The sequence below is a fragment of the Mobula birostris genome, chromosome 2 (genome assembly GCF_030028105.1).
Source record: "Mobula birostris isolate sMobBir1 chromosome 2, sMobBir1.hap1, whole genome shotgun sequence".
Classification (NCBI taxonomy): Eukaryota; Metazoa; Chordata; class Chondrichthyes; order Myliobatiformes; family Myliobatidae; genus Mobula; species Mobula birostris.
In genome coordinates, this window is record NC_092371.1 from 11,770,727 (window position 1) to 11,797,749 (window position 27,023).

The 27,023-nt window shown below is 44.9% G+C and overlaps 1 protein-coding gene across 9 annotated transcripts in view; it reads right to left on the reverse strand.

The window, feature by feature from the left end:
- Positions 1-27,023, reverse strand: part of LOC140212342 (tropomyosin alpha-3 chain) — a 79,463-nt gene that overhangs the window by 40,106 nt on the left and 12,334 nt on the right. For 3 of the 9 annotated variants that reach the window (XM_072283105.1, XM_072283085.1, XM_072283095.1), the window contains exon 1: positions 15,964-16,137. The exons of 5 other annotated variants lie outside the window; for them this stretch is intronic. In XM_072283105.1, coding sequence (XP_072139206.1) covers positions 15,964-16,095 — 132 coding nt within the window. In that variant the 5' untranslated portion in view covers positions 16,096-16,137. Of the gene's footprint in view, positions 1-15,963; positions 16,142-27,023 lie in introns of those variants that run through there. One more of the 9 variants, XM_072283115.1, reaches the window with a different exon arrangement.

Here is a 27,023-nt window from a genome sequence, read left to right on the forward strand (position 1 = left end):
AGTCCAGCATCAATTACTGATCCACAATTCATTCCCTCCACTTGGAATTTATCCCAAACAGCCCATTGACATCACAGCGGACAAATCTCACTTTGGGAAAACAATCAAATGGCCTTCTGATTAGAAGTGAGTCACCCACGCTCCCCGGGTACACACAATTACCAGAACGAACAATGGGAGCCCTGGCTAACTTCCCTGCCTGGCCTGGTTCCAATTTGCCAGCTGCTCCTGCTGTAGATGGGATCGGAATATTTAGACCTTTTTTGTGGATTTTGTTTATAAAAAATACCGTGAACACCTGTCTTTTTAAAATTTAGGTACATCCTGCTGGTTATATAATTGATGTCAATTTTGCATTTAATTTAATATTGTACAAGGATCTCCTAACTCATTGCTTTAGGCTGTGGGTATGCAATGGGAAACACTGATTTGTGAAATGACTGAGGTTACTCAGAGTTAAAGGATCTTGGCAGTAACAGGCCGGGGTGCATTTGTTGTTTCTGTTGTTAGATGTCTAGTTTTAATTTAAAAAAACAAGAGTTGATTCCTATATTGTTTAATATAAATGAACATACACGATTTTTCCCAAGATTATTTAAGAGAACTAACTGAACAAAGAACCAAAGCCCACGTAGAGCACTGCACCTCCGTCAGGGGGTGTATAAAATGCTCAAGCAAGGAGGAGACTCCAGCACTGCTCCTATGGAATATCACCTCAACTTCACTAGACTTCTTCAGTCCTCCAATGACCTGAAGAAAACACTTACAGTCATAGAGCAGTACAGCACAGAAACAGGCTTTTCAACCCATCTAGACCATGCCAGACTGTCATTCTATCTAATCCCATGAATTTACACCTGGACAATAGCCCTCCATATCCCTCCCATCCATGTACTTCTCTTAAATGTTGAAGTCAAACCCACATCTACCATTTCTGTAGGCAGCTCATTCCACTCTCACCACCCTCTGAGCAAAGACGTTCCCCTTTAATATTTCACCTTTCACCCTAAACCTATGATTTCCAGTTCTGGTCTCACTCAACTCCAGTGGACAAAACCTGCATACATTTACCCCATCTATACCCCTTAACATTTTGAATACCTCTATCAAACCTTGCCTATACTCAAGGGAAAAATAGCCCAAACCTATTTAACAGTCCTGAAGTCCCCAGCAACTTCCTTGTAAATTATCTCTGCACTCTTCCAATCTTTCCTGCAAGTAGGTGACCAAAATTGCACACAATAGTCCAAATTTGGTTTCACCAACGTCTCTTACAGCTTCAGCATAACTCCTGTACTCAATAGTGGAAGTGATCTCAGGGTGGGGGAGTTCCAAAATGCATGGTGAGTGATCCAAGTGTACCACGGGAATCAAGGGAAACGCACCTGTAGAAACAAGGCCCCTACATCTTCCGATCCGGGGAGCAGATATTTATCACGTGGCCTCTAATGGGAAGTGAATCAAGGATCAACTTTGTTCACCATGTACATTTACACATATTAGGAATCTGCTGTGGTGTGTTGGTCAGGGAACAAGAAACATTCAACAATGATAAAGACTAAGCAATTATACAAAATATAAAATTAAGGTCAATGTACAGATAGGGAATGAAATGTACACGAATACATAAATGAACTTACAATGTAAACAGCTTTATAAAAGTTTGTTTAAGGTGATTACAGCACAGTGATCGAGGTAATAGATAGAGGGGTGGGGGGAGGCCAACTCAAATGGTTGATCAGATTAATTGCCTAGGGCAAGAAGCTTTTAAAATGGTGTAAATTTTTTGTTTTAATAGCCCTATAGGATTTTCTAGAAGGGAGCTTTTGGAGCTTGCAGCGTGGTTAGTGTCTGCAATGATAGTGTCCTTATGAGTGAGACACAGTGCTGTGCAGAACACGATAGGTGCTGCTTTCCCATGAAGTGTGGCATGGCAGACACCTTTCGATCCATTGTATGCATGCAACAGAGGCTACACTTTGAGAAGTAAAGTTCTTCCAGGAGAACGCCTTTGACCACAGGGCCATCAGGCAGTGGTCGGCACGTAATGTCCTGCAGGCACTGCAGGAGAAGAACATGGTGGACACAGTGGGTGGTTCCCTGAGCAGACCGTCCAGTTCATCTGGCAAAATGCCTCATCGCCAGATCTCACCAACAGGCACCAAGACCTCGCCTGGCTGGTGGTGAGAGGGGCCCTCCCAGTCAGAGCCCTCCTGTACGCCCAGAACGTCATCTCCGCACCCCACTGCTCATGGGAGGACTGCAGTGAGAAGGAGTCTGTGACCCATCTCTTCGCACACTGTCAGTTCGCAAAGAGGGTGTGGAGGAGGATGGAGGGGCTACTGTCACGTTTCCTGCCCAGCAGCTGCGTAACAGAGGACTCTCTGATCTACGGGCTGTTCCCGGGGACGCACACGGAGACCAACATCCGGTGCTGCTGGCAGATCATCAACTCGGTGAAAACGCTCTTTGGTCAGCCCGAAACTTGATGATCTACCAGCACATGGAGATGTCTCTGGGAGAATGCTGCCGACTGGCACATTCTCGGCTGCAGGAGTACGTGCTGAGGGACCTGCTGAAACCTGGTGCAGCCATCGCAAGGGCCCGGTGGGGAAGGACCACAGTTTAGGGTTCTTCTCCCGCGGGAGTGGGAGGGGTCGGGTGGCGGGGAGTATACCCCTCAACAATGATGTGGTAAGGTGAACAACTGGAGTGCCACGCGGGTGGCCATAAATATGGATATGCATAGACTATAATGGAAACGTATGTAAAGGATGGGAAGTTATTGAATGGTTTATTGTATATATTTATTTTTGAATAAAGTATATTTTGAAATTAAAAAATATTCACTGAGTGAGGAACATCTGGATTGTGGGATGGAGAAGAATCAGGGTTAGTATTACCGGCATATGTTGTAAAATTTGTTAACTTTGCAACAGCAGTATAATGCAATGCATAGTAACAGAGAGGAAAAAAATACTGTGAATTACTGCAAGTAAGGTAGTGTTCATGGATTCAATGTCCATTCATAAATCTGACTGCAGAGGGGAAGGAGCTGTTCCTGAGTCATTGACTATGTGCCTTCAGGCTTCTGCATCTCCCTCTTGATGGTAGCAATGAGAAGAGGGCACACCCTGGGTGATGGGTGGTCCTTAATGATGGACACCACTTTTTTTGAGGCTTTGCTCCGTGAAGATGTTGTGGATACTATTAAGGTTAGTGCCCATGATGGAGCTGATTTTACAACTCTCTGCAGCTTACTTCGATCCTATACAGTAGCCGCCCACCCCCCTCCCCCAGACCGGATGATTATGCAGCCAGTTAAAATGCTTTCCATGGTACATTGATGATGTTACTTTTACCATTTTGGGAGATTATAAAGCACAGATGTGCATGAGAGCAGTGACAACATTCTCACACAGCAAACTCTACAGAACAGATAATCAGTCTTCTAACAATAGCTAGTTTAGGGTCTACCATGAAAGAAAACCTTCCCCCCCCCCCCCCCCCCCCCAAATGGGAACATTTGCCATTACATGGTGTACTGTTTTCAGTTCTGGTCACCTCATTACAGGAAGGATATGGAAGCTTTAGAGAAAGGGTACAGAGGAGATTTACTAGGATTAGGGAACTTGTCTTATAAGGATAGATTAATCGAGCTGGAGCTGTTCCCTTTGGAGGGGATGATGAGATATGCCTAGATAGAGGTGTACAATATGATAAGAGGCATAGAGTGGATACCTCCAAGAGGACCACAATCTTGTCGTAGAGTTTGGAGGCTTGTGTGCCTCAATGACCTGGAGAGCGACTTTAGCTGGAGTCAGGACTTTATGCTTTGGCTCTTAGTAGGGTCACCCATATCAAGCAGGTCAAAGAGTAGGGGCCAGACTAAGAGTGGTCCATTGGGTCCTCCAGGTTTGGAGGTTCAGCTCAAGGCTAACAACCCTGACTGGTCAAAAAAAAGTTACAGAAACAGCAATGAAGAATGTATGTGTGATGGTATTCCCAAGTTTAAGGCAAAAATGAGGACCCTGAACCACACCTGAGACAAAATAGAGAAGATGGCCAAGGACCGATAGAGACTGAAGACCTTCATTGCTACCCTAAACACCAGTGGTGTAACAGGCATTTGGTGATGATAGAGTGGCTAGCCTGATGCTTTTTCTAGGGCCGAAATGGGTAATACAAGGGGGTATAACTAAAGTGTTGGGAGGAAAGTGCAGAGGAGATGTCAGAGGCAGGTTTTTTTTAAAAAACACAGAGATTGGCAAGTGCATGGAACGTACGCCCAGGAGTGGTGGCAGCAGCAGATAAGTTAGGAATATTTAATAGGCCCTTAAACAGGCACATGGATGAAAGTAAAATGCAGGGCTACCGAGTAGGTGAAACGGTCGTCACACATCATTGGCTGAAGGACCTGTACTGTGCTGTAACGTTCTATGAGGGAACAGATCGATCTTTTTGATATTTCATCTGTGACATGGATTTTGAGTTCCAGGTCACTGGAGTTACGGCACTGCTTTTTAACCGATGCTTACACGGCACCTTTCCATATGAGTGACTGCACTTTCAGGAAGCAGACACACCCAGAGGGCTTGCCCAACCCTGCCAGCTTCTGCGGTGAGAAGTGATGAAAGTAGGCCGCAAAGGGTTAGTGACTCGAGAGCCTTACCAGCAAGTTCCTCAGTCATACTGGGGGATTTCTGTCATAAGAACTGCATTGCACCTCGTTTGTGCTCGTTCAGCTAATGAGTAACTGCACAGGCAATGTGACTGATCTGTGGTACAAACGTTAGGATTAGGCAGCTCCCAGATTTGGTTAGAATGCTTTGAAATTATAAACTCACATCTCCTTTTCCTCCACCACAATCTAACGTGCAGATGGTTCAGACTGACCCCACCCTGCCAGTGAAGTCAACAAGTTAACATCCAAAAGTTTCACTCGGCTGCTGAGTGGGGGGAGACAACTCAGACTCTTTCAGAATCTCTTCTTTATCTCACTTCATCTGTTTCCTCCCTCCACACCAGTTCCAGTCACACTTCCTCCTTGTACCTTCCCCTCTTGAAGAGCGATCACTGCTCTTTATTACGTACCACTGCCTTGTTTAAAGGTGTTTTTAAGATTATTTTATTTGTCACAGGTGCATCCAAACAGTGAAATGCATCGTTGCATCAAATCAGTGAGGATTGTGCTGCCCGGATTACTCTAAACCTTCCCTCCCGCATAGCCCTGCATTTTTCTTTTATCCATGTGCTTATATGTCTCTAATGTGTCTGTTTCTACCATCACCCCTAACAGCACATTACACTGTGTTTAAAAAAAAACTTACCTCTGACACCCCCCGCCCCCCCCCATATCTTCCTCCAATTACATTAATCAGTCATTTCCAGCCTGGGAAAAAGTCTCCAGCTGTCCACTCTATCCATGCCTCTTATCTCTTGTATACCTTTATCATGTCTCCTCTCATCCTCCTCTCCAAAGAGAATAGCACTATCTCACTCAACCTATCCTCATAGGACATGCTCTCCAATCCAGGTAGCATCCTGGCAAACTTTCTGTGCACCCTCTTTAAAGCTTCCACATCCTTCCTACGGTGAGACGACCAGAACTGAACACAATATTTCAAGTGTGGTCAAACAAGAGTTTTGTATAGCTGCTCTTGAACTCTATTCCCCCCACCAAACAATTTATACATTACTCCCATTCTTTCCTTCCCCATCACTTTCACAAACAGTTCACTACATTTTGGAGGCTTTTACAATTCAGTTTTAGCAGAGGACAGGGACAGAGACAATTTTCCCTCCTCAGCCCTTTCTGTCCCTTCCCCCCTCTCCAATGTGAGTCCAGTGGCAGCAACCTTCCCTTAGAAGTTAGTGCTTGGGAGATTAAATCCCACCTGAGCATCTAATTTAGGTCTGCTCGTCTAGTCTTGCACTGAGGAAATGCTTCATTGCTGAAGGATTTTGTTTTGCAAGTGGAGAGAAGGGCTGGGGTTTAAAGTCCACTCCCTGATTAGTTGGAGTGATCACACCACACTGAAGATTGTACCCGGTGACCAGACAAACACTTCAACTACGAGCACCACAGTGTTTCTCTGTTTCCTGGAGGGACCTTATGTGTATGAACTGGCTGCTAAACTTCCTTATTTTACAACGAGCTGCAGAGGGCTTCAGAACATCCTGCAGCCATAGGATGCACACAATTCAACTGGTAACGACTGATGCTCCTTCACTATCAGAGCCAGTCACAGTACTGCCACCATCACCACTTCCTCTTCACACGAAATCCAACTGCTGCTGCTCAGCTTGAGGAACCACAAAATGCAGTCACAGGACTTTGCACACATCCATACGCTGTTACTTGCAGACAAAATGGCTCCTTCACGTGCCTAACTGAGCCTCCTTGGCTACACAGCTTGATTTTCACCAAACACCGCAGTACAGTACATTCGGCCCATGATGTTGCGCTGATCTATCGAACCCTTCCCTCCAACACAGAACTTTTCTTTAACATTTTTCTATCATCCATGGGCTCATCTAAGAGTTTCTTAAATGTTGCTAATGTATCTGCCTCTACCACCACCCCTGGCAGTGTTTCATGCACTCACTAAAACCTACCTGTCATCTCCCCTGTACTTTCCTCCAATTCCCTTAAAATAATGCCTAGATGTACTAGACACTTCTGACCTGGCTCTTATACACTTTACCCATGCCTCTTATGATCTTAAACACCACAAAAGAAATACTTATTTTCACAACCCACCAGGAAACACTCTGATGGAAGAATTTATTTATTTATTAGCGATACGGCCTGGAATAGGTGGATCTGGCCTTTGGAGCTGCACTGCCCAGCAGCCCCGAATTTAACCTTAATCTAATCACGGGACAATTTACAATGAACAAGTAACCTACTAACCGGTACTTTACTGGACTGCGGAAGGAAACCGGAGCACCCGGAAAAAACACGCATTCCATGGAGGGGGACACAGGGACTGCTTACAGAGGATGCCAGGATTGAACTCTGATGCTATAATAGTCAGACTAACCTCTACGCTACCGTGGCAAATGCTTCCATCTAAAGCAAATTAAGGCTGGCCAAAATTTATATCATTTATGCGAGCTCCAACTACTCTCAACAATTGCTCACATGTACGCAGTAATCAACGAGGAGGATGGCATGGCAGTGTAGTGGTTAGCACAATCACTTTACAGAACCAGTCAGGGTTCCTCTACCACTGCTATCTATAAGGAGTTTGCACATTTTCCCCGTGACCCCAAAGGGGCTAGGAAGTTAATAGGTCATATGGGCTGTACAGGCCTGTAACTGTGCTGTAATTCTTAATTTAATAAAAAATAAATAGGGATTTGGTGAGCATCATGTAGTTGTGAGTGTGGAACGAGCTGCCAGAGGCAGGTACAATAATTAATTTTAAAAGCCACTTGGACAGGTACATAGCTCGGGAAGATTTTAAGGGGCTAGCTCGGATGGGAATCTTGGTCAGTATGGGCCATTTGGGCAGAAGGGCCTGTATGACACTAAAGGACTGGAGGCCCTTTCCTGTAGTTGTGTGTACTTATGTCCCAACCTTAACTTGTGACCAGGTGGGCCATTTCTCCAAGGCCACCAGCAGCAGTAGGTCACCATACTCGGACAGGCCTCAGTGCAGTGTCTGCACTCAAATTCATTTTGTTTATGATTGTCGCACATACTGAGGTACAGTGAAAAGCTCTTGCTTGCCCCCCAGACACATCGTTCCATATATCAAGGTAGTCAATGGTTGGCATGGTAGCTTTGCAGTTAGTGTAACGCTTCACAGCGCCAGCAACCCTGGTTCAATTCCTGTGGAGTCTGTACGTTCTCACTGCGACCACGTGGTTTTCCTCCGGTTCCTCCGTACCTCCCACATTCCAAAGACCGACAGGTTAGGGTCTGTGAGTTGTGGACATTTTTACTTTGGAGCCACAATCTGTGGTGACACTTGCAGGCTGCCCCCAGCACAACCCTCAGACTGTTTGTTGTTGATGCAAACAACGCATTTCACCGTATGTTCCAATATACATGTGACAAATAAAGCTAACTTTTCCTTGAAAATATGCCAAGTACCTTTGTGTCATTTAAGACCGTAAGGCATAGGAGCAGAATTAGTGGTTTGCACACACCCTCACACAAAATGTCAGTGGGACACCATCAAACGCAACAAGATTTTCTCCTACAACACACAAGGTGCTGGAGGAGCTCAGCAGGTCAGGAAGCATCAATGGAGGGAAATGGACAGTTGACGTTTTAGGTCGACACACTTCAACCAGACTGGTTTTCTCCTGTATTTCTAACTTCTGCTCCTCACAAAGCTTTCAAGACATCTGTTCCGTTTCCATCATGTTTGAAGGGCCAAGGTTCTCCTCCTGTATTCTCCTTTCTGAATTCATACCACTTTCAGCATTGCAGATCACTTGACACAAAGCCAAATCAGTACACATCTCAAAGATACTGAAACACTGGAAACAATTCCATCAGGTGCAGAAATACTTCAGAAACCATGAACCCAAAAAAAAATCAGCTAATTCACCCTCTCAGATGCTGCCTAATTCCAGCAATTTCTGTTTACCATCTCAGGTGTTACTGAAGATGTAGAGGATTTGGCCTGACAGGTCATTACCATTATTAATGATCCGGCCACTCTTGTCTTATCCTCCTTCTTCTCCCTCTGTTGACACGATCTTTCTACCTCAGTGTTTATGCAGCTTCACACCATTGCTGCTCACTCAATCACACGCTTGCAAACCCTATATCCTTGCAACTGAGCTACGATGTTTCCCCTGAATTCTTTCTGGAGTTTCGCAGTGACCAGATTGTTTTTATTAGACCTAGCCATGGATGCTCCCACAACACAGACATCACTAAAACCATAACAAGCATCTGTTATGGCATTGACCACTGTCAGAAGGAATTCAGCACTGAAGTGCAGGGACCACCCCCCGCCCCGACCCTGGAGAAATACTTTACCACTCATTGAAATGTGAAATTCCCAATGCACCAAAGAACAACTGAGACTAAACCACTACACTACAACATCAACTGAGACCGTAAGACATAGGAATAGAATTAGGCCATTTGGCCCACTGAGCCTGCTCAACTCCATTCTTCTGTCTTCTCCCTGTAACCTTTGACACCCTTACTAATCAAGAACCTATTGACCACTTTAAATGACTTTACCTCCCCAGTCATTTGTTGCCAGATTCCTCTACCCTCTAGCTAATGAAATTCCTCCTCTTCTCAGTTCTAAAGAGACATACTGTATTCTGATGCTGGGCCCTCTGGTCCTAGTCTAGACTCCCCCCACTTAAGGGAACATCCTCTCCACATCCACTCTATCAAGGCCTTTCAATATTCAGGAGGTTTCAATGAGAGCACTTTTTCCAGAAAATGGCAGCTAATGGCTTTCTGAATTCAGCTGATCAAACCGACAGTGGATCAACTTTCCTTCAGGGTATACCTAACCCCAAAGCAAGGCTCCCTATAGTAGGAAACTATCTCCAGCATATTTCAACCTCATGCAGGCAAGCTTAGGAAGCAATTTACACTCTGTTCCATGTGCCAAATGCACGATGTGATGAAGATCATCTCTGGAATTTGATTTTTTTTTGATGTCAGTGAAATTTTAGGAGTTTGCAGTGCCCACATTGCACATTTAGCACATGAAACAAGAGTAAATTTCTCTCCTGTTCCTCTCCCCACCCAGCTCCAAGCTCTTGCTGGGGTCTCTCTCCATAAGTGGACCTCTTTCCAGTCTTAAAATATCAGCACCAACACTTCCATCTCTCCCTCCCTCTTTCACACACACATGCAGAGTAGAAACAAAGTATAAGAGTTTCTACAGATGCTGAAAATCCAGAGCAACTTGGAGGAACTTGGCAGGTCGGGTAGCCTCCATGAGGGGGAATAAATAGTCAATGTCTCAGGACGAGACTGCTGTGATTCCTTCTTTAAGTGCTTCGCACTAAACAGAGTCCAACCAAGGGCCATTTCCACACTTCCTCACAATCCCATGTCAAATAATGTGGCAATTGCTGTTACCAATGATTGTCTGACATTGGAATCAGCCAACGTATTAGACCACAATGGGGAGAAAGACCAGCAGTTAAACAACAGTACTTCAAAAATACCACAAAAGATTCTTCAAAGCCTTTGTTCGGAGTAGCAGCTAAATTGCACAGAAAGGGGACTCCCACAGGAAACAGACATGCTGCACATATCATCAGTATTCTGACCTGCAAACACTTGGACAAACAAAATCCTGCAAATAAAGCACAAGAATGGCATCATAATTAAGAGGACATACTGAGCAAGACTGTGTGGGCCAGAGCTCTTTACTAGGAAACTGAAGATTGTGGGGTGACCCAATCAAGTGTTCAAGGGTTTCACAGTGTGTACAAGGAGAATATATTCCTGCTGAATTGGACACTTGAGGAACATTAAAGTCCACATTTACTCTACAAAGCAATGTCAGAGACCGTGTGCAAGTGTTTTTTTTTAAATGTCTATATATGGGAAGGAAAGGCAAGTAGAACCATGAGCGATTTTATCAGCACTAAGCAGGATGTTACCTCCTCCTAGCAACAGTGCAGGAAGCTGTCAGCTGAAGATGGAGGGGTGTGTGTGTGTGTGTGTGCGTGTGTGTGTGTGTGTGTGTGGAAAGATGTCAAATTTGCTTTGCAATGACACGCAATCAACTGATGAGTTTTCTTTCAATTACTTCATTCAGTTTTCACCAAAATCAATTAAAGTCACCATCCAATTACAATAACATCCTTTCACATAAAATAAATTCCTTTTCTTTTACTTTAAAAGTAAAACTGAGAACTAATTGAATGGCTAAGAATTATCAGTAACTGTCAGCTGTAGACTGAGTGCAGAATACAATTGCTCTCCACTGAAGGTGCTAACCATTCAACATGTCCACTTCATGTTGATGTATGGGGCACTTTTACCCAACCAGTGGCTCCAATAGTTGCACATGATTAATTTAAGGATCGTTGGGTTGTGCATTCAATCCTCATGCAAGGGACCTGCGCACAGAATCTGGGACGACAGTCCTGGTGCAGTGAAGAGTTTGCCGTCTGACTGGTCAGCCAAACCCCTATACCTCTTACTACAGGTTGTCACAGTGCTGTTAAAAATAGTGCAAAGTCCCACATCCCCTTTCAGATTCAGGATCGTTTACGTATCAAACATTCATTGAACATAGTGACATCAGTGGTTTGCATTAACAACCAACAAACCCAAGGATGTGGTCCCTTAGCCTTCCAGAGGGGACAGCACGGTAACATGGTGGTTAGCGTAACACTATTACAGCACCAGCGATCACCAGTTTGGGTTTAGTTTCTGCTGCTTTCTTAATGAGTTTGTACATTCTCACTGTGACCTCCCACAATGCAAAGGTGTACAGACGAGGGCTGGTAAGGTGTGGGCATGCTACCTTGGCACCACAGTGTGTGACAACACACGAGCTGCCCAGCACAATCCTCTGATTTGATTTGAAGCAAATGACACATTTCACTTAAAGCTTTGATGTTTCGATGTGACAAATAAGGCCAATCTTTTTTTCTTTTATCTGTGGCACCAATGCGAGTTATCTGTAGCAATTCTGTTTTTAAACAATGCTTTATCATTCTTCCTTTCAAAATTACCCATCTTATACTCCTGCCTGCCAAATGTCATCTTCCCCCAACTGAAGAACCAGTACTCCTTCAACAGCACTTGAAGGAAACAATGAACTCTGTAAGGAGAAAGCCTCAGTATCTTTCACCTAGAGTGGCTTGTAAGCATCACTGACTGAGCTGGCCAATTCCTGAAGAACACTCCTGCTAGATTGGATCTCCAGCAAGTAGCAAGTGAACCAACTCAATTGGTTTTGTCCTCAATCTACCCGTGGAAGAGGCATCTATCGTGACCACTCCAGTCAATATGCACTGCAAAGTTCTGCCTTCTCAACCACCAATGAGCACATCTACAAGGACCGTTTGCCAAAAGAAAACAGCATCCATCAAGGACCCCCACCATCCAGGCCATGCTTTCTTCTTGTTGCTGCCATCGGGCAGGAAGTACAAGAGCCTTAGGTCCCACACCGCCAGGTTCAAAACAGTTATTACCCTTCAACCATCAGCCTCCTAAACCAGCATTGAGGTTCACTCACCTCAATGAACTGATTCTACAACCTATTGGACTCACTTTCAAGAACCTTACAACTCATGTTCTCAATATTATTTATTTGTATTTGCGGGGGTTTTTTTTGCACATTGGCTGCTGGTCCATCTTTGTGTGTAGTTTTTCCATTGATTCTATTGTGTTTCTTATTTACCGCAAATGCCTGCAGGAAAATGAACCTGAGGATTGTATATGGTGATGTATACATACTTTGGTAATAAATTTACTTTGAACTTTAGAGAGGACAATCTTCATCTTGTTGCGTGGTGCTACACTGTGTAGAACGGGACAAGTTCAAACCTGGGAACGCATGAGGCACTGAGGTCCAACATTAACGGCAGCAGCAATACATCCTAACACAACCCATAACCCGCGGCACAGCACATCCCTCACTCTACTAGTGCTAGCAAGCCACGGGATGTATCCTAATTCACTCTACTATTGCTAGCAAGCCACGGGATGTATCCTAATTCAGAAGGTCATGCTGGGAGCTTATAAACATCAGATGCTGCAACATAGAAGCACACGCAAGCAAATAAACTAAAGCTCTACAGGTCAGTCACGAGTGGTGTTGAAGGGAGAAGAGCCCATGATGGCAGGGGCCACCAGGTGATTGGTAAAGACAGTTGAAACAGTGAGAAATGTCTCAAGCCAAAGATCTATCCCCACTTTTCCTCAAGACCCTCACCTTCAAATTCTATTTACAAGACAGGTAGGGAAAAGGGCAAATGCTACAGGAACAGATAATAATCCATCTGCAGTAGACCTGTGGCCAAGCTATCCATGGACAGCTACAATGCTAGCATCTGTCTATCTATCCAACTCCATGGAAAACTGCCCAAATACGACTTTTCACAAGAAAAGGGTAAATGTACTTTCAATCAGAGTGTGGATGACAGTGCTATTCAGATCTTTTTGCAGCCTTGGTCAAAACAGTTGAATTCTTGTGAACAGGCGAGAATTATTATCCTTGATATCAAGGCATCACCTAATCAAGCATTGCATCAAAAGCCCTGGCAAAAGTGAAGATCACAGATAACAAGGGAAAAATACTCCAATGGCTGGTGACAAAAAAAAAATCCACACGGGGTAAATAGATCTGGCCTTGAAAGGTTAATCATCCAAAACCCAGAACAACATGACCTATGTTCTAACCACCTTCTTCACCAATGAACTTCTACCCAAATGTCATATCAGAAGACCATAAGACACAGGAGAAGAATTAGGCCATTCAGCCCATTGAGTATTCTCTACCATTCAATCATGGCAGATTATCCCTCTCAACCCCATTCCCCTGCCTTCTCCCTGTAACCTTTGACCTGCCTGTTTTAAATCTAACCAATGGCTTGTCCTCCCGATTCACCACCTTCTGGCTAAAGAAATTCCTCCTCACTTCTGTTCTAAAAGGATGTCCTTCTATTCCAAGGTTGTGTCCTCTGATTGACTCAATCAGCTATATGGTCTAACTCTGATCCTATGTCTTATGGTCTAAATCTACGAAATTTACCATGGGGGGGGTGGGGGTTGGGATGGAGAGGGGATAATTGCCTCAGCACCACTACCTGCTGATTCCCCATCAATTCTACACCAAATTTATACAAGATAGTCACTGGCTTGAAAGCAAGTTGTTCTCAGCACAATGGTGGCATGAGAGTAACTTCACATCAAGAACAATCTATGGAATTTGTTGCCACGAGCGGCTGTGGAGGCCAAGTGGGTGTATTTAAGGCAAAGATAGAAAGGTTCTTGATTAGCCATGGCATCAAAAGGGTATGGGGTGAAAGCAGGGCAGTGGTGATGACAGGAAGAATTGGATTAGCCCATGATTGCATGGCGGAGCAGACTTGATGGGCCGAATGGCCTACTTCTCTCCTATATCTTACGGTCTTATAGCTCATGTCTCACCTGGTCAAGACCAATTAAGAATGCTGGAAAATGACAAGAGTTTGTAAAAGTTGTACAACAAGACACATCCAAACTTTTCTTCCACACTTCTCATCCAAAAGACTGACTTCGTAGAGTGAAAATCTAAAAGGTCTCAGCACCTCGATCAAAACCCATGTCACTCCAACACTGAACTGTCCCCACTACCTGCAGACTCACTTTCAACGACTCCATCTTGTGTTCTCGATATTTATTGCTTATTTATATATCATTATTTTGCCTTTTTTTCCTTTTTGTTTTTGCAGTCTGTCCTTTGCACACTAGTTGTTTCTCTTTTGTGTTTTTTCATTGATTCTATTGTTTTTCTTTGCACTTAGCGTGAATGCCCACAAGAAAATGAATCTCAGGGTTGTATAAGGGCAAAGAAATGGCAGATGGAATACAGCGTCAGGAAGTGTATGGTCATGCAAGTTGGCAGAAAGAATAAATTCTCTAAGTGAGCAGAAAATTCAAAAACCTGAGGCACAAAGTACTTGGGAGTCCTTGTGCAGAACTCCCTAAAGGTTAATTTGTAGGTTAGTTGGTGTTGTAGGTTAGCATTCATCTTGACAGGACTAGAATATAAAGCAAGGATGTAATGTTGAGGCACTGGTGAAGCCTCACTTGTATTGTCAGCAGTTTTGGGCCCCTTGTCCAAGGAAGGATGTGCTGCCTTTGGAGAAAGTTCATGAAAATCTTTCCAGGAATAAAAGGGTTGTGAGGAGAGCTTGATGCTCTGGGCCTGCATTCACTGGAATTCAAAAGAATGAGTGGGGATCTCATTGAATGTTGAAAGGGCTCAACAGAGTTGATGTAGAGAGGATGTTTCCTATAGCGGGAGAGCCGAGGACCAGAGAACACAGACTTAGAATAGTGGGATGTCCACTTAGAGTGGAGATGAGGAATTTCTTTAGCCAGGGAGTGGTGAATCTGTGGAATTTGTTGCCACAGGCAGCTGTGGAGGCCAAATCATTGGATACATTTAAGGCAGAGGTTGACCGATTCTTGATTGGTCAGGGCATGAAAGGATACTGGGAGAAGGCAGGAGATTGGGCCTGAGAAATGGACCTGCCATGACGGCAGAGCAGACTTGATGGGCCAAATGGCCTAATTCTACTCCTATACCTTACATGGTGACAGATATGTACTTCGATAATAAATTTACTTTGAACTCTTAAACTTGATACAGTATTTCACAGCAGAAGAGAAAACCAAGCCCAATTCTGCCCTCAAGGAGTAGATTAATTTCACACTGGTTATGAATGACCAAGGGAACCCTATAGCTCCAAATCGACAGGCATCAACTTCCCTCAGAGAGAAACAGGAGGACAAAATTAAAGACCGCAGAAACCAGCGGAACCACAGGCACGCAGGGCGAGGCGAAAAAGGGGAGGGTGGTTGGGGGGGGGGGGACACGTTGCAATCAGACACCTCTATTGAGAAGCACACGGACACTTTTTTTGAGAGTGGGTAGGTGGGACGTGTTCAGCGAACTTCAACTCAAAGACAAGCACCTGAGGGAGCGTGCGAATAGTTATTTTTGGGAGAAGGAACACACATACATAATTACACAGACATCTGCGGGGTGGGGGAGAGAGAAGGGAAAGGAGGGGAGGGGTTGAGGGCAGAAAGAAAGGCGGGGTGAGGAAGAGGGCTTGGAGGATGGGTGAGCACGGTAGATGAGGATGAGTGCAACATCCCTCCAACTCACTGAAACCCATGTGGGGATGGGAGGAGAATCAAACTCAGAAGACGGGGCGGGCAAGTCACTCAGGACTTCTCCCCCCACCCCACCACCACCCCCAACACCACTTCGGAGGGCAGCGCTCACCCACCTGCTCCCGAGCCTTGCGCTCGGCCACCACATCCTTCTGCAGCTGCTCCGCCCGCTCCTCGGCGTCGTCCGCCTGCTGCTGCAGCACCTTGATCTTGCGCTTCACCGCTTCGAGGGAGGTAGCGGCGGCCATCGGGGATGCGCTAACGGAGAGGAAGTGAGGGGAAGGCGGGGAGAGGCCGCCTCACTTCCTGCCGCTGTTCGCCGCCCGGGCGTCTCCAGGAAGTGACGTAAGGCGGCGGGCGCGCGCTGGGAGAAATGGCGGGAGAGGGGCTGCGGCCGTGCCGGAGGGCGCCCTCCCCTCAACTAGCGGAAAATTAAATGTGGGGGTCACTCCCTTAACTACTGGGAAATGGGAGGCAAATCTTCTTAGCTCTTTGAGATTCTGTGGGAAAACTTAAAGGAAAATCCCAACTTCTGGAGGATCAACGGAAAACACGATCTGTTGAGGCTCTGTGGGAAAACTTAAGGGAATTCCTATGGGAAAAACCCAATTCCTGGAGGATCAATGGAAAACAATTCTTTGAGGCTCTGTGGGAAAACTTAAGGGAAATCTTTTGGAATCATCTGAATTCTTGGAGGATCAATGGGAACTCATTGGGGTTTGGTGGGAGATCTCAAACTTTTGGAGGATCTGTGTGATATCTCGGCTTTGATAATATGTGAGAAGTGGCCTTAAATCAGAATCAGGTTTAATATCATCGGCATGTGTCATGAAATAAAATCTGTAGTTATGCGGCAGTAGTACATTGTAATACATAATAAAAACAGACTGGTCTTTCGTGAGGAAGTCAAGGATCCATTTGCAAAGGTCAGAGGTCTAGATTTCGGAGCTTTTCGATCAGATCTATAGGAATGATTGTGTCAAATGCTGAGCTGTGTTTAATAAACAGCATCCTGACATAAGTATTAGTATCATCCAGGTGAACCAAGGCCTTGTGAAAGCCAATGAGATCACATCCGCTGTAAACCTATTGTGGCGCTAGGGAAATTGCAATGGGTCCAGGTCCCTACTGAGACAGGAGTTAACTCTAGCCATAACCAACCTCTCAAAGCACTTCATCACCGTAGATGTGAGTGCTACTGAACGATAGTTAAGGCAGCTCATCCTGCTCTTAGGGACTTCTGAAGAAGGTGGGAACTTTCGACTGTAGTAATGAGAGATAGAAAATATGGTTGAATACACCTGCTTTGGAGTTGCTATGGTATATATCCTGCATATAGTAATTTATATTGTACATTATTTTAATTTATATTTTTAAATATTACGTATTGCACTGCGCTGTTGCAAAACTGCAAATTTCACGACATATGTCGCTGATATTAAACCTGATTCTGACAGAGCACAGAATCAGGCCCTTTGGCCCATCTGGTCCATTCTGAGCTAACTATCTCCATTTCCTGCACTAGCATTCATGAAATCTAATTTAGTTAGTACTAGAACAGGACTGCTTCCTTAAGGTTGTAATACCTGTGGGAGAGGGATAGCGGCGATAAGCTCCTACTACCTGTTAAATGCTCCCAATGGCATATGTCTCAAGTAGCCTCTGGCAGCCAAGTTCAACTCCTGGCCTTCACCTGTGGCTTAGGTACTAAGCCCAACGTAATCATTTCTACTGACAGGAGAAGGGGCAAAAGCAGGCTACTGGCAGCCTAAAACCGGTCACACCGGACAGGTGGAGCTCATCAGCTGCGGTTGGCAGCTCATCTAGGAGAAGGAAAACTCCGGTCACAAACCTCCGCTGCCTTGCAGCTGTACCCACTCATGGGGAAGGCTTCAGGAGTAAACCATAGAAACTACAGCACAGAAACAGGCCCTTTGGCCCTTCTTGGCTGTGCCGAACCATTTTCTGCCTAGTCCCACTGACCTGCACATGGACCATATCCCTCCATACACCTCCCATCCATGTATCTGTCCAATTTATTCTTAAATGTTAAAAAAGAACCCGCATTTACCACCTCGTCTGGCAGCTCATTCCATACTCCCACCAATCTCTGTGTGAAGAAGCCCCCCCTAATGTTCCCTTTAAACTTTCCCCCCCTCACCCTTAACCCATGTCCTCTTGTTTTTTTTCTCCCCTTGCCTCAGTGGAAAAAGCCTGCTTGCAGTCACTCTATCTATACCCATCATAATTTTATATACCTCTATCAAATCTCCCCTCATTCTTCTACACTCCAGGGAATAAAGTCCTAACCTATTCAACCTTTCTCTGTAACTGAGTTTCTCAAGTCCCGGCAACATCCTTGTAAACCTTCTCTGCACTCTTTCAACCTTATTTATATCCTTCCTGTAATTTGGTGACCAAAACTGAACACAATACTCCAGATTCGGCCTCACCAATACCTTATACAACCTCATCATAACATTCCAGCTCTTATACTCAATACTTTGATTAATAAAGGCCAATGTACCAAAAGCTCTCTTTACAACCCTATCTATCTGTGATGACACTTTTAGGGAATTTTGTATCTGTATTCCCAGATCCCTCTGTTCCACTGCACTCCTCAGTGCCTTACCATTAACCCTGTATGTTCTATGTTGGTTTGTCCTTCCAACGTGCAATACCTGGCACTTGTCAGTATTAAACTCCATCTGCCATTTTTCAGCCCATTTTTCCAGCTGGTCCAAGTCCCTCTGCTGGCTCTGAAAACCCCGAGGAAAAATCTAGAGCTGGAATCCCTAAGGCAGTCAATCCTATGTTCAGTTCAATGCTGACTGACAACTTCTGTGACGTTGCTGGTGACAAACTGTGTTGGTTACTGCAGTTCCTTTGCATTCATAAGCTCCGTGGAAAGGACAATAGGTTGCTTTCCATATCGGACTGCCCAGGCTTGTGTATCACATAGACAGCTAGGACAGAACTTCCATGGTTGACCCCAACCATGCCTCAGGACAAGGGATTTATGGGGTATTCAGGGAAGGGTAGCCTCTGTGGTGAAAGGGCTTGACTTGTCCATTCTGGGGCAGCTCTCTCATCTTTGGTCCCCGCTGAACATTAAACTCTCACCTGTGGCTCCAAGTAGCTGTTTGCATGTGACAGCAGTCACAACCCGGTACACCACCTCAACAGGCAGGCTCAACCAGGTGAGTGTAGCCGGTAAGCCTCATATCCCAATGAGATAGGGATGTGCCTGTCCTAATGTGTGAATTCAGCTCCAGCAGACTGGGCAGATGAGACCTACGGTATGATCCAATAGTCAGGAAGGCAATTCCGTGGAGAGCGATGGGCATGACAAGGCAGAGAAGAACTCATGGTCATCCACTGCAACCAAGGAAGACCCCAGTTATGACTACTTGTACCACTTCCGAATTCTAGAGAGTGGAACAATGTTTTTTCCATTTTAAAAACTCTCCCACACAAGTCTTCTCTCATCGTCAGACACGACAGGCAGCCACTACCAATCACTTGACAACTTACAATAACCAATTAACCTACTAACCAGTGTCTTTAAAATTCTCAATAGTTTGAAATCTGATAAACCATTAACAAAGAGAGATTATTTACTAATATTTTTAAAAGATGCAAATGGGTAGGAAAAAAAATTATTCCTGCAGTGTACAGAAAAGATAGGGGAGAAAGAGGATTTTGTGGTACTTGAGGCAAAATTTCGGTATTGATTAAGAGAATATTGCAGGGCTGAAGTGTGGGCAGGGTACTGGAATAATCAAATATCAGGTTAGTGCTGCTGAGTTACGAAATATCTTCTGGCAGGTATATGCTACTGAAGTCTCAGCAAAGGAAGATGTAGTTAAAATACTGGAGTAAAAAAATCTAAAAATATGAACTGTCTTGCTACTCTTAAAGTAGGTAAGTCACCCGGTCCACAGGGGATGATCCCCAGGGAGTGAACATTGAAATTCTAGAGTTACTGGCTTTCATTAGCCAAATATAGGTAGATATATTCAGTCGCAAACACGAGGAAATCTGAAGATGCTGGGAATTCGAGCAACACACATAAAAATTGACGGTGAACACAGCAGGCCAGGCAGCATCTCTAGGAAGAGGTACAGTCGACGTTTCGGGCCGAGACCCTTCGTCAGGACTAACTGAAGGAAGAGTGAGTAAGAGATTTGAAAGTGGGAGGGGGAGGGGGAGATCCGAAATGATAGGAGAAGACAGGAGGGGGAGGGATGGAGCCAAGAGCTGGACAGGTGATAGACAAAAGGGATACGAGAGGATCATGGGACAGGAGGTCCGGGGAGAAAGATGGAGGGGGGGGGGAACCCAGAGGATGGGCAAGGGGTATAGTCAGAGGAACAGAGGGAGAAAAAGGAGAGAGAGAGAAAGAATGTGTGTATATAAATAAATAACAGATAGGGTACAAGGGGGAGGTGGGGCATTAGCAGAAGTTAGAGAAGTCAATGTTCATGCCATCAGGTTGGAGGCTATCCAGACGGAATATAAGGTGTTGTTCCTCCAACCTGAGTGTGGCTTCATCTTTACAGTAGAGGAGGCCGTGGATAGACATGTCAGAATGGGAATGAGATGTGGAATTAAAATGTGTGGCCACTGGGAGATCCTGCTTTCTCTGGCGGACAGAGCGTAGGTGTTCAGCAAAGCGGGTATATTGGGGTGATATACTGCGTCCGGTGCTCCCGATGTGGCCTTCTACATATTGGCGAGACCTGACGCAGACTGGGAGACTGCTTTGCTGAACACCTACGCTCTGTCCTCCAGAGAAAGCAGGATCTCCGTGGCCACACATTTTAATTCCACATCCCATTCCCATTCTGACATGTCTATCCACGGCCTCCTCTACTGTAAAGATGAAGCCACACTCAGGTTGGAGGAACAACACCTTATATTCTGTCTGGGTAGCCTCCAACCTGATGGCATGAACATTGACTTCTCTAACTTCTGCTAATGCCCCACCTCCCCCTCGTACCCCATCTGTTATTTATTTATATACACACATTCTTTCTCTCTCTCTCTCTCCTTTTTCTCTCTCTGTTCCTCTGACTATACCCCTTGCCCATCCTCTGGGTTCCCCCCTTGTCTTTCTCCCCGGACCTCCCGTCCCACGATCCTCTCATATCCCATTTGCCAATCACCTGTCCAGCTCTTGGCTCCATCCCTCCCCCTCCTGTCTTCTCCTATCATTTTGGATCTCCCCCTCCCGCTCCCACTTTCAAATCTCTTACTGGCTCTTCGTTCAGTTAGTCCTGACGAAGGGTCTCAGCCCGATACGTCGACTGTACCTCTTCCTAGAGATGCTGCCTGGCCTGCTGCGTTCACCAGCAATTTTTATGTGTGTTGCTAGATATATTCAGTGGCCACTTTATCGGGTCAATATGCCTATTATACATAATAAAGTGGCCAATTGAGTGTATGTTCGTGGTCTGATGTAGTCCATCCACTTCAAGGATCGATGTGCTATACGCTTGTGTTGCACACCACTGTCATAACAAGTGGTTATTTCAGTTACAGTCGCCTTCCTGTCAGTTTGAACCAGTCTGGCCATTGTTCTCTGACATCGCTCATTAACAAAGCGTTTTTATCCACAGAACTGCCGCTCACAGGATTTTTTTTTTGTTTTTTAGACCATTCTCTGCAAACTCTACAGACTCCTGAAAATTCCAGGAGATCTGGCACTGAGTCTGACTCTGTGGCTCAGAAGGGAAGTGCTGATAGGGGATTCGTTAGTTAAGGGAACAGAAAGGAGGTTCTGTGGACAAGATTCCCAGATAGTATGTTGCCTCCCAGATGTCAGGGTCCGGGGCATCTCAGATCGAGACCTCAGCATTCTTAAGTGGAAGAGTGAGCTGCCAGAGGTCATCGTCCATTAGGTACCAATGGCATAGGTAGGAAGAGGGACAAGGTTCTGCAAAGTGAGTTCAGGGTGTTGGGTGTTGGGTGTTGGGTGCTAAGTTAAAGGACAGGACCACCAGGGTAGTGCTCTCAGGATGCTACCTGAGCCATGTGTTAGTGAGGCCAGAAATATGAAGATCATACAGTTTAACATGAGGCGAAGGAGTTGGTGTAGGAGGGAGGGCTTCAGATTTTTGGATCATTGGGCTCTCTTCCAGGGAAGGTGGGACCTGCAGAGAAGAGAGAGTTTGCACCTAAACTGGAGGGGGCCTAATATCCTAGTGGGAAGGTTTGCTAGGGCAGCAAGAGGGTGGGGGGGGGGTTAAACTAGAGTTTCAGGGGGATGGGAACCAACGTGTCAGAACAGATAGTGGACAGGTTGTGGGGACAGATATCGTTAAGACCTCAGACAAAGTCAGGAATCAAAAGGTTGAGCAGGGTGGGACTAATGTTCTGGGTTGTGTACATTTCAAAACACGGAGTATTGTAGGAAAGGTGGATGAGCTCAGGGCATGGATCAACACATGGAATTATGATGTTGTAGCCATTAGTGAGACTTGGTCGCAGGATGGGCAGGACTGGCAGCTCAGTATTCCAGGGTTCCATTGCTTTAGACGTGATGCAGCAGGAGGGTTTAAAAGGGGAGGGGTGGCATTACAAGTCAGGGAAAATGTCCTAGCAGTCCTCAGGACAGACTGGAGAACTCGTCTAGTGCGGCTTTATAGGTAGAACTGAGGAATAAGGAAGGTATGACCACGTTAATGGGGCTATATCATAGACCACCCAACAGTCTGCGGGATTTAGGTGAACAAATTTATACAGAGATCACAGACTGTTGCAAGAAAAATAAGTTGTGATAGTTGGTGATTTTAACTTTCCACATATTTTCTGGGACGCCCATGCTGTAAAGGGGCTGGATGGGGAAGAGTTTGTCAAATGTGCTCAGGAAAGTTTCCTTAAGCAGCACGTAGAAGTCCCAACGAGAGAGTGTGCAATACTCGATCTCCTATTAGGGAATGTGACAGGACAGGTGACAGAAGTTTGTGTAGGGGAACACTTTGCATCTAGTAATTATAATGCCTGTAGTTTCAAAGTAATTATGGAAAAGGATAGGTCTGGCCCTCGGATTGATCAAGGATCAAGGCCAATTTTGATGGTATCAGAAAGGATCTGGCAAGTGTAGATTGGGACAGGCAGTCTTATGGCAAAGGTGTGCTTGGTGAGTGGGAGGTCTTCAAGTGTGAAATTTTGAGAGTGCGAAGCACGTATGTGCCTATCAGAATAAAATGCGCTGACAACAGAAACCTTGGTTCTTGAGAGATATTGAGGACCTGGTTAAGAAAAAGAAGTTACATTGCAGACAGTAACTAATGAGGTACTTGAGGAGTATAAGAAATACAAGAGAACACTTAAAGAAAATCAGGAAGGCTAAAAAAAAACATGAGGTTGCTTTATCCTAAGGGCTTCTCCAGATATGTTAACAATAAAAACATTGCAAGGGACAAAATTGGTCCTCTGGAAGATCAGAGTGGTAATCTGTGTGTGGAGCCAAAAGAGATGGGGGAGAACTTAAATAGATTTTTTGCATCTATATTTCCTCAACGGACAGAGAGACTATAGAGGTGAAGCCATACAACAGTGAGATATGGACCCTATACAGATTACAGAGAGGGGTGTTCGCTGTTTTGAGGCAAATTAGGGTGGATAAATCCCCAAAGGCCTGACAATGTATTGGACCCTGTGGGAGACCAGTGCAGAAATTGCAGAGGCCTTAGCAGAGATATTTAAATCATCCTTAGCCCCGGGTGAGGTGCCGGAGGACTGGAAGATAGCTAATGTTGTTCCATAGTTTAAGAAACGGTCTAAGGTAATCTATGTGTTGTGCCAGAAGAGATGAGGAGATTTTGAATTGAATTTTTGCATCTGGATTTACTTGGGAGAAGGACGTAGAATCTATTGAAGTAAGCAAAACAGCAGCAAGGTCAAGGACAATACAGATTACAGAGGAGGAGGTGTTTGCTGTCTTGAGGCAAATTAGGGTGGACAAATCCCCAGGGCCTGACAAGGTGTCCCTCAGACCTTGTGGAAGACAAATGAAGAAACTTGCCTCTTAAAGGGCGAAGCAAAGTCAAGATAGCGCTAACAGCAACTCCTTTGCTTGTATCTTTGGAAACAGCTCTATTTCCATCTTTGGTATCTCTTTTTTTCCTTTTGAAGACCCTGACCTAGAGCTACACTCTGACTTCGGTTCTTTGCAGGACTGGGACCCGCTGTCAGGGCCTCACGACTGGCCATTTTTTGATATCCCAAGGACGCGGCCTAGAAGACTAGTGCGCCTTCAGGGTGCTGGATTTTCGTCACTCTGGAGACAGGCTGATTCAAGGCCGGTGCCCCTGACTCAGGCGTCTCAACAGAACACAGAATATCAGGAGCAGTGGATTAGCTGCTGGCTGTGTGTCCAGAGACCTGAGACCTGGGGCCAACCCTCTGGGCGCAGAGCTCGGGAAAAGCTCATAAGTCAGCAAGTTGTTTGTTATGTTTCCCCTGTCGCTGTGAAATGGGGACATCTCTTTTTCCTTTATTAGGGAGAGAGAGAGAGAGAGAGAGCCTGTGGTGAACGAGTAGTCTTTGGGGTACTTCAAGTTGGTGTCTTTACTGATCTTGGCTGCATGCTTGAAGGCTCGGTGGAGGGCACTGATTTTTTTTGCTTGTGCGGGGGGTGGCGTTCATTGCCTTGCTGATGCTTGTGCGTGGGTGGGGGTTGGGGTTCTAACGTTTAGTTCTTTGGGGCACTCCTCTGCTTTTGTGGATGTTTGCGAAGAAAAAGAATTTCAGGATGTATATTGTATACATTTCTCTGACATTAAGTGCACCTATTGAACCTAAATTGCAGGGGCCCATGAAGAGATATTTAAATCATCCTTAATGGCAGGTAAGGTGCCAGAGGACTGGAGAATAGCTAAAGATGTTCTGCTGTTTAAGAAAAGCTCTGAGAATAAATCAGGAAATTGTAGGCCAGAGAGCCTGACATCAGTACTGGGAAAGTTATGGAAGGTATTTTAAGGACTGGATCTCAGAGTTTTTGGATAAAAAGGAACGAATTAGGGATAGTCATCATGGTTTTGTGCAAGGGAGGTCGTGTTTAACCAATCTTATAGGGAGTTTTTCAAGAAAGTTAACAGGAAAGTTAATGAAGGCGAGACAGTGGATGTTGTCTACACAGGCTATAGCAGGGCATTTGACAAGGTCCTGCATTGGGAGATTGGACAAGAAGGTTCAATTGCTTGGTATTCAAGAAAATGTAGTAAATTGGATAAGACATTGGCTTTTTGGAAGCAGTCAGAGAGTGGTAAAGGTGGTTATTTCTCTGAGTAGTAGATTGCCACAGGGATCGGGGCTTGTCTGTTGTTGCTTGTCATCTATATCAACGATCTGGATGGTAATGTGGTAAACTGCATCAGCAAATTTGCAGATGATACAAAGATTGGGGATGTAGTGGACAGTGAGGAAGACTGTCAAAGCTTGCAGCAGAATATGGACCAGCTGAAAAAATAGGCTGAAAAATGGCAGATGGAATTTAATGAAGGCAAGTGTGAGGTATTGCACTTTGGGAGGACAAACCAGAGTAGGTCTTACACAGGGAATGGTAGGGCATTGAGGAGTACAGTAGATCAGAAGGATCTGGGAAATACAGGTCCATAATTTGTTGAAAGTGGTGGCACAGGTAGACTGGGTCATAAAGACAGCTTTTGGCACATTGGCCTTTATCAAAGTATTGATTACAGGAGATGGGATGTTATGTTGAAGTTGTATAAGACATTGGTGAGGCCTAATTTGAAGTATTATGTGCTGTTTTGGTCACCTGCCTACATGAAAGATGTAAATAAGATTGAAAGAGTACCAAGAAAAATTACATGAATGTCGCTAGGACTGGAGGATCTGAGTTATATGGAAAAGTTGAATAGGTTAGAACTTTATACTCTAGAACGTAGAAGGTTGAGGAGAGATTTGGTGGAAATATACAAAATTATGAGGGATATACATAGGACTGAAACTACCCCATCCAGCACTAACAATCATTCCACAGTCAAAGTCACTTAGATCACATTGTTTCCCCATTCTGATGTTTGGTCTGAACAACAACTGAACCTCTTGACCATGTCTGAATGTTTCTATGCATTGAGTTGCTGCAACATGGTTGGCTGATTAGATATTTGCATTAACAAGCAGGTGTACCTAATAAAGTGGCCACTGAGTGTATGTTCATGGCTGTCCACTTCAGGGTTCAACGTGTTGTGCGTTCAGAGATGCTCTTCTGCACACCACTGTTGTAATGGGTGGTTATCTGAGTTACTGTCACTTTCGTGTCAGCTTGATCTAGTCTGGCCATTCTCCTCTGACCTCTCTCACTAACAAGACGTTTTCTCTACAGAATTGCCACTCACTGGATTTTTTTTTTTGTTTTCACACCATTCTCTGTAAACTCTAGAGACCGTTGTCTGTGAAAATCCCAGGAGATCAGCAATTTCTGAGATACTCAAACCACCCTGTCCATCACTAACAATCATTTCATAGTCAAAATTGCTTAGGTCACGTTTCTTCCCTGTTCTGTTGTTTGGTCTGAACAAGCACTGAACCTCTAGCCTGTGTCTGCGTGCTTTTATGCCTTGAGTTGCTGCCACATGATTGGCTGATTAGATATTTACATTAACAAACAGCTTTATGGATGTACCTAATGAAGTGGCCACTTAGTGTATGTGTGAGGACTGAAGAATTACAAACGTTCTACCCTTGTACATTGAAAGGCATAAAGATACACCTATCAACAACAAGCCAGTTAGAAATAATTCAGAAAATCTGTAGCCCAGGCGGCTGGTGGTTGGGTTGAGTTGTTCGCCAGTCTTGATAATTTGCTTGCAAATGTTTTATCACCGTATAAGGAGACATCATTGTTGCATTGTTAATCGTGGTGTCCTCGGTATGCTTGGTCTTTATATACTCATCAATCAGCTGATTGGTTGTCATTTTGGAAACTCAGTTGTGATGTGGGGAGGAAGTCTTGCTATTCTATGTTCTATGTTCTATGTTTTGGTCACCTGCCCACATGAAAGATGTAAATAAGATTGAAAGAGTACCAAGAAAAATTACACGGAAGTTGCTGGGACTGGAGGATCTTGCTTTGCCTGCTACTATCATTTGATTTGAGTTAGTTAAGATGGTCCCCTTCTGATTCTTGGGTAACTGGATTTGG